Source organism: Lithobates pipiens, unplaced genomic scaffold (assembly GCF_037356315.1).
Source record: "Lithobates pipiens isolate NorthernLeopardFrog02 unplaced genomic scaffold, aLitPip1_a1.2 Scaffold_8, whole genome shotgun sequence".
In the NCBI taxonomy this organism is placed as follows: domain Eukaryota; kingdom Metazoa; phylum Chordata; class Amphibia; order Anura; family Ranidae; genus Lithobates; species Lithobates pipiens.
The window spans coordinates 556573138-556581684 of NW_027507903.1; the positions used below are offsets into that span (position 1 = coordinate 556573138).

At 39.2% G+C, this 8547-nt stretch overlaps 1 protein-coding gene across 1 annotated transcript; it reads right to left on the bottom strand.

Annotated features, from left to right (window-relative positions):
• Positions 1-6566: 6566 nt before the first annotated feature.
• On the bottom strand, positions 6567-7325 carry LOC143962262 (nodal homolog 2-B-like). Its single transcript, XM_077471576.1, has one exon. The coding sequence runs from the start codon at positions 7323-7325 to the stop codon at positions 6567-6569; it is 759 nt and encodes a 252-aa protein (XP_077327702.1).
• Positions 7326-8547: the final 1222 nt, after the last annotated feature.

Sequence of the window (8547 nt, forward strand, 5' to 3'; positions counted from 1 at the left end):
AAGAAGGTATTCCTTCGAAACGCGTCAGCCAGCAGTGGCCCTTATAATCTTCACCATTACCATCTGGAGTATGTTATTGTGAAACCGATGGCCATCATCTAAAGGCTTTTTATATTGCGGTTTTCTTCCACATGTTTGTGAGTAGTTTTTAATTTACTTTTTTAATAAAATACATTAAAGGATAATGCACATGGTCATGCACCTTCTTTTTTCTATTTCTCCTTTGACTACTAGGACATCCCTATCCTAGAGAGCAGCAAGGCTTGAGACGTTGTCCATTACAAACTCTAGCCCACCTGGTTGGCCCACTAGTGCGCAGGAGTATTTGTTTTCTGCTAAGCCTTTTTATAGGCTTTCTTATAGATAAAGGCATGTATTAAAGGGTGGCTAATCCATTCTTCATGGGCCCTCTGTATGCAGTAACATGAGCACCCTCTCTTGCTCTCTCCTGAGATGAACCAGGAACTATAAACTATGGACTATAGAATTTGTAGTGTGCAGAGAGCAGTACACCTGGCCACAACAAATGTGCACCTTTAGTTCCAAAGGGTGACAAGGGGAAGTTTGGGAGCTCACGGAGGTTGTTACAATGAAGCAGATAAACACAGTAAAATATAATTTAATAAAAAAAATGAATTACAAGGCTACCAAGTAGTTGGTGAGCATGCATTTATTTTGGAGAAAAAGGATATTGTTTTGTGTCACTTTAAATAGCTGTATATATATATATTGTCCAGCATAATAGGAGATCCTTTTTGCTAACCTCCAGTACTGTTGGAGCTACCAATTTGTTCATTTTTGCTAGTTTATCATTACCCTTTCCTCAACATACATATACGGTCCAGTTAGGGCACTTTCACACTGGGGCGGGGGGGGGGGGGGGGGCGTCAGCGGTAAAGAGCTGCTAGTTTTAGCGCCGCTGTATCATAGTTCATAGTTCTGTATCATAGCAGATGATCAAAGCTCGCCACAGCGCCTAGAGGCGATTCAGTTCGCATTGTGCGCTATACAAGTATTTCATTCATTCATTCATTCATTCATAGTTTTAGCTGCGCTTTTCGTCCGCTAGCATGGCACTTTTAAGCCCCCGCTAGCAGCTGAAAAGGGGTCAAAAGCGCCCACAAATCACAGCTGCCGAATCACTTTGTAGGCGCTTTGGCAGCGCTGGCCATTGATTTCCAGGCTTGCAGACCGACAACCAGGGGGCCGGAAGTGGCGTCAAAAACGTGACCAGGTACCACTCCGACATACGTTTTGTAATTAACGTCCTCAGGAAGCTTACCAGGTCACTCGTAATTAGCGCTTATAACGAATCCTTTTGGGGCCATAGCCAATAGAGGGAGCAGGTGATGTGCAGCCTCATTGTCGCCCAGGCAGTACAATAAACATATGTAATTACTACCAATCATGTCCGTAATACACAACATGCAAAAGATATAGCGCATATACATTTTGCATTTGAAAAATAAGAAAACGTATAATATTTACTTCAATTGTAAAATACAAATAAAAAATAAGCAATAAGCTTTATAAATCCTGTATAATAATAATAATAATATAATAATATAATAACAACACCTGTGCATCCCTGTACAGATAAACATGGCCCTTGCATGGGTGCCCCCTGTAGTACGCCCCATGTGAATGAGGCCTAAACAGATTTTGTGAAACTGTTTCTGGATAGGATTTGAAATCAAAGCAAGCCTGCCAGCATACAAATATGTAAGCTAGTAAAAAAGCAACTAAACAAGTTCCAAGTTGGGATTTTAAACGGACCACAAACAGTAAGGCTATTTTCACACTGGAGGCGCTTTACAGGCACTACAGTGCTAAAAATAGCGCCCGATTAACGCCTGTAAAGAGCCTCTCCTGTCTCTCCAGTGTGAAAGCCCGAGTGCTTTCACACTGGAGCGGTACTCTTGCAGGACGATAAAATTAGTCCTGCAAGCAGCAACTTTGCAGCGATGTAGGAGCAGTGTATACATTGCTCCTAAAGTGCCCCTGCCCATTCAAATCAATCTAAAAATAGTGGTGCCTTACCGCCGACGCCCACCCGCCCCAGTGTGAAAGTAGCCGAAATTTTAAAAAGTCCTTTTCTACCATAATACTAGGGTAGCAAATACCCATTCCTCAACTCCTTTATTACCAAATATGTAAGCTGTCATTGCTGATCAGGGCCTTCTGATTCCTCCTGTATTGAATTGTACTGTCTGCCCTAACATTATAAAGCACTGGACAAACCTTTGGTGCTATATAAATCCTGTATAATAATAATATCTACCCACTCCCTCACCCCCTTTTTTTTTCTTTTTTCTTTTTTTCTTCTTTTCCTTTTTCCCTTTCTTGACCCAATCGTGCTATCACCTTCCAAATACCACTAATGCATCACTTCCACAGCCAACCAAACTGAAGCTTCAACTAAGGAACAATCGTACACCCCATTGCCTGTAATACTTACACTTCATAAAGACCTCATTTACAGACAGTATAGAGAGAGAGGTGTACACTGGAGGGGAACAACTCTCCTGTATCTGTGAGCATTCTTCTGATGTAGGGGATGCCACTATTTTAGCAACCTGTAAGTTTGATAGTAACATGGATGTCAGTTTCAACATATCTGTCAAATTTTAGACGATTGTATAGGGAAACAAAATACAATACACATATGTAAATTCCTGTAATGCAAATAATTAATAATGTTTATTTGATGCCTGTATTTACAACATCTATGTGTCATACTATGATGTTGATTTCTGGACTGTGCAAAATGTTATGAAGGCTAATAAATATTGATATTAGGAAAAAAAATCTTTTACATCCCTATATAGTATATTAATTATTGTACTGATATCATATGCCAGGGGTGTCCAACTCCATTTCATTGTGGGCATCAGCATTATGGTTGCCCTTAAAGGGCCGGTTATATCTGTAAGACTAGGTGTTCAGAGCACCCTAATTTCCCTTACATCAGATGTCAAGTGCCCCTCCACCCCACCTTCCCCTACATCAAAGTTCAACCCCTTACTTTGTGATGCCACAGGGAAGAAGCTGGGTGGCAGAGATGGGAAGCAGAAGGTGCAGGATCTGGAGGAGGATCAGAGGAGGGGTGAGGTCTGCAGAATGATGAGACCAGGGGAGGCGGAGATGAGGGAGTGCTGCGGCTGCCCAGAAACGGTAGAAGGAGTTCTACTGCTGAGATGGGGAAGAGGGTGGGGGGCAGAGATGAGCCTCTCTGTGGCTGCTAAAAGAAGCGCAAGATCTGGTGGAGGGGTTCTGTCCTCCATTCTGCTGTTGATTGCTGAGACAAGGTGGGGGGCCACATGAAATGGACTGGAGGGCCGGATTTGGCCCGGGGGCCTTGTGTTTGACACATGTATCATATGCTGTCAGAAGGGGCAGGCCATAAGGGTTAATCTCCCCAATAGCACCACCATGAATCACTGAAAGTGATTGGGTATTCTTTGCACAGTGAAATTTCATCACATATTCTAAACTCTGGGGCAAATTTCCTTGTAAAGTAAACGGTGTGTTTGCCCTTAGTAAATCAACCCCATAGTATCATTGTACTGGAAGCTGCTTTAGGCAGAGGATAGGGAAAGATGACAATCTGTATTAGTTTGTGGTTCATTTAGGCCAATGATCACTTTTTGCTGCTCTCCCATCTATAGAAAGCGGTTCCTTCCATTCTGACTTGTGACTATTACATTGGTTACTTTATAGTTGGTGTTTTAAAAGAATACAGTGTTTTAACATTCGTAACAATAAAAACTTTCATATGTGGCACTGTTGAAGTCCTCATTTCACTATTTAGGGTTTTGTGCATGTTCTTTCATAGGATGTGGTACCAGACATGTTGTGTCTAATTTGTAGAGGACCCTTCATGGGGAGCCCTTCCCTCCATTTACTCTATATATCAATAATTACTTAAAGCAAAACTAAACTTTACCCTTTTTTCATACAATCCCTTAAAAATAGCTTGAATTGTGCATGCATGCATGTCTACAAAATGTCCTTCCCTAAGGCCATATGAAAAAATCCACCATCTTGCAGAAACTTGTTCTGTTGATTCTGCTCTGAGCTCAGTCCACCCGTAACACATGTGCAGCAAAGTTCACTCCCCCTTCTTAAAATGTCACATGGCAAAGATTAAGGCCCCTTTCACACGGGTTGTCTGATCAGGCCCGCCTGTCAGTTTTTCAGTTTTCATCCCACCACAGGGGTCTCTGTGACTTGCAGAGCTCTTGCCGCAGACTCACCATTGCAACTTTGCTTTTGTTAGAGACATACCACACAAATTTGATAAAAAGTGTCAACTAGAACTTGTGCTTCAAGTGCTCTGCAAGTGTACAACTTGCCAGTGACAATGTGCAGTAAGTTAACAGACTTACAATTCAACACTACCACAAATTTGTGGCAAGTTATCCTTGCTATCTGGGCATTCCCCCTTTCTGAGTCACCCCTTGTCTCCGTCCCCTAACACCCTGTGAGCATCATGTCTTGGTTCTAAACCCCACCCACCTCCCAGTATTGCCCCTTTTGGAGAATATCATTTTGTGGTGCTAAGTAATTTGTATGGAATTTGTTAATGATAACAAGAAAAGCGGTAAAATAGATCCCCTGCAGCCAGAAAATATAGACCCCCCCTAGCAGCCAGCAACAATAGATTCCTCCCCAAAAGTAGATCCCTCCCAGCAACATAAGACCCATCCAGCAACAATAGATCCCCAACCAGCAATAATAGACCTCCCCAGCAAAAATAGATCACCCCCCATAACAAAAGATCCCTCCCCCAGCAACAATTTTTCAAGCATTCTCATGTTTATTTCCAAATATGTAGCAGACATTGCAATTAGAAAGATAACAGTTTACTTATACTTTAAGCTTTTGCTGTCTCCTATGCCTATTAGTAAAGAAATTATGCTAAGTGCCTAACTTTACTCTGTAGGATTTATAGATGCATTGGAACCTACATTGGGACCTACCTGAACTATGATGAGCTTGGTATAATAACCACCCCATTTGGCTAAAAATACACTAAAGCTGCCCATAGATGAATTTTGCAAACTTTACCCATGCTCAGAGTAACAGGGTTAGTAACAGGGATAGTAACAGATGATCTGATCTTCTTTACCTTTTCACTTGCACATAAAGTTAAATTACTTTATTAGACAGAAGCAAAAACTTGCTCCCCCCAAGCTACCAAACTAAGAATTACAAAGAGAAACAAAGCAATACAATGAAGTAGTGTATTTAGTGAGTTTATTGCATAAAAATAAAAAACAAAATAAGAGTACAGAAACATACCTCAACATGAGGAACTACATAGCAAGTTTTATACTCTATTATGCATGCATCCCAAAGCTCAAATTATAGTCTCCAGTACCCCAATAATAGAAAAAAGTCCCAAACTCTCAACAATTTAAGTTGCCATTCTTCTCTTCAAAGAGCCCCACATTCCTCGATGATCATGTCCTCATGGTGTCTTAAAACAAGGTTGGATTCTTCATGGGTTAGCATGAACAATGGCTGCATCTTTATTGGCACACATGAGGAACATTCAGCTTTCTCCCCTTCCTTTAGATTGATGAAACTCTATGAAAATAAAAAAACAGTCAAACATTAGTAATTGTGTTTAGCAATTCTGCTTAGGCCATTAAACAGTATGCATAAAATGAATAACAGAGAAACAGATAATTTTAAAGCAAAATGTTAAACCTATAGTATACAAAGATAATAAGTATACTCATATAATATGTAATTGACTATTTACCTTGCCTGCTGTTTTGTAATATAAAGATATTTATGTGCACCCTCTGGTGGTCAGCTGGAAAGAAGACCTGTCATCAGAGACAAATCTAGACTTCTATGACTAATCCTAATCTGGATGATATAGTGGGGTTGATTTACTAAAACCGGAGAGTGCAAAATTTGGTACAGCTTTGCATGGTAGCCAATCAGCTTCTAACTTCAGCTTGTTCAATTAAGCTTTGACAAAAAAGCTGGAAGTTGATTGGTTACTATGCAGTGCTGCACCAGATTTTGCACTCTTCAGTTTTAGTAAATCAACCCCACTGATTCTTTGGCTTCAGTGCTTTGTTATTGACTAGCCAGGCAAGTTGCAGATCAGATGTTCTGATTTCACTGGCTCTATAATTGTTGGGTCACTAAGTCAGAAAGTATGGAAAACACACAAAGCCAGGTAGCTAGCATTTTCAGGAGTAGGTCAGCAAAGTCAACCTCCTGTTTCTCCTGAAACAAGTTACACTGAGAGAAATACATAGTCTGTCATAGCTAATCTCTACTTCTGAGAATGGTAAATCTTTGGTTGTATTCCTAATGCTTTGGCTTCCATACTCTCTGTCTCACTGACTCAGGACAGGTAAACATTTTAAGCATCAGGTCTGTGTCTCAGAAGCCAATAAGCAAATAGGTGTTCCCCAATGTATATACAGTAGATATTTCAAAATTATACACATAAATAATCATATTCATTGATTCGTGCAAATATTCACATGCATATATAAAAACACAAAAAATGCAGTTTCCCTTAAATGAAAACATATATTTTAGTGGGGATAGGAGGTAGCAATGCAAACTTTTCTCACCTTAACGTAGTTATAGTTTGTTGTCTTGGTGGTGCCCTTTAGTGGGGTATGGCAGCTTCCTTCACACCGGTAGGCGTTGAATTTTTTGGGATAGATAACCCAGTTGTCCCATCCAAGCTCCTTGACATCTACCATCATGTCAACCTTTCTACATAAAGGTCTTTGCTTTACTTCTGTCATGGAAGGAGTGGTGGTTGGAGTAATTATTTGCCTGTTTCTGTTTTGCCTTTGTCTCCGGAATCCAGACATCTCTGGAGAGCTTTCTGACAATTTCTTGATCAGGCCTGCAGACTCTGGCTTGGAAAATGGCTTGTCCTTACTGAAAAATACAATGATTGCTTGATTTGTGGATCTCTTCTGAAGAGATTTGTTAGTTAGCTTTTTGGGATTTCCAGAATGAGATACTGCAGCAATTTGAGCATTTTCTTTAGCATGCGTGTCTTTGTTATTGGCAATTTTATTGCCCCAGTGAAGATACTGTCCCATCAGATCAGTCACATTGAAGCTTTTCCAGGCAGAATGGTGACTCACTGGCATGTTTTTCATGATTGACCCTAGGAACACACTATCCTTTCCATGTTCAGTGTGGAAGATCTCCATAGTGATTGGAGTGGGGGCTTCAAATGGTGGGAGAAGAACTCGAAGCTCAACCAATCTTAGTTCATCCCCTTTGGAGATAGGTGTGAGGTCAAAAGTCACTGACCAGCGATTATCTTCCATGGTAAAACCTGGGAGAAATAAAAAAAAAAGTTTTATTAGTATGTTTTATTCCATAAAAATTGGTTGCTATTAACTGCATATAGAAAACTACTATAGCCAGTATGAGATTCCAAATGACTGTTCATCAATTAAGATAATAAAGCTTAAAGACAAAATATAGAAAATACAGTTACTAGTCTTATTTATTTGTGAGTTCAGGTAAACTATGTACTTACTTTTAGCAGAAAGACTCTGGACAGTATCGGACTCTTCCAGGATTTGAATTTCTGGCCTGTGAAGATCTTTGTGCTCATCCATGAGGGTTTGGTAAAGATGCATCATATAAGGAGGAACTTTGTGCTTTGGAGAGTGTCTGTGTAATCCAGGAGATGGAAAGCTCAATTCCCCTGAGTTAGGTGGAAAAGGAGGTCTTCCCAGGGCCAAGCAGATGGACAAAAAATATAAGACCGTCTTCAAGGTGAACTCCGAAGGCATCTTCTTCTCTGTGTCTCAAACAGCTCAGGAGATGTTGACTTCTCAGAGGTTTGTCCAGACTGATGATAGTTTCAGGTCTCCCAAATTTATATGCTGATGAACCCCCTTGCATCTTCACATCTATGACACACCTTGAACCCCTTTCATCCAGATGCTCCATGCACATTAAAGAGTCAATCACTGCTTTGTTATCATGTCATTATTATGCTAATCATTGTAGCAGTGAATCAGTACAAACTAAAAATACAGATAAAACAACATAAACTAAATAAGCCAACTTCTTTTAAGTTTGATATGAAATTATAGTTTTACAGTAATAAAATAAAATGTATATTTAAAGAGAGAGACGGAGATAGTAAGAAAAAATCTAAACTAACTGGGTGATACAAATTTGCTAGCTAACAATTTTAACCCAAATATGACATATGACATTAAGCAGATCCAGCGTTTTAATTATTCTTTTTTAAATTATTATTATTATTATTATAATTAGTAGTAGTATCTTGTTATTTGAATATAAATCAATATATTATTCAAATATAAATAATAAGAAGAATATACAAATTATAACATATTATGTTTTTTTAAATAATTAAACCCAATTCTTTTTTTTTTTTTTTTTTTACATTCCATTACTGTTTTATAGCTAAAAAAGACTAGTATTTTAGTATTATTTCTAATTTTAATAGTATTTATTACTATTTTGAAAATGAAGTTTGCTCCTGTTTCTGAAAAGACAGGTTAACAT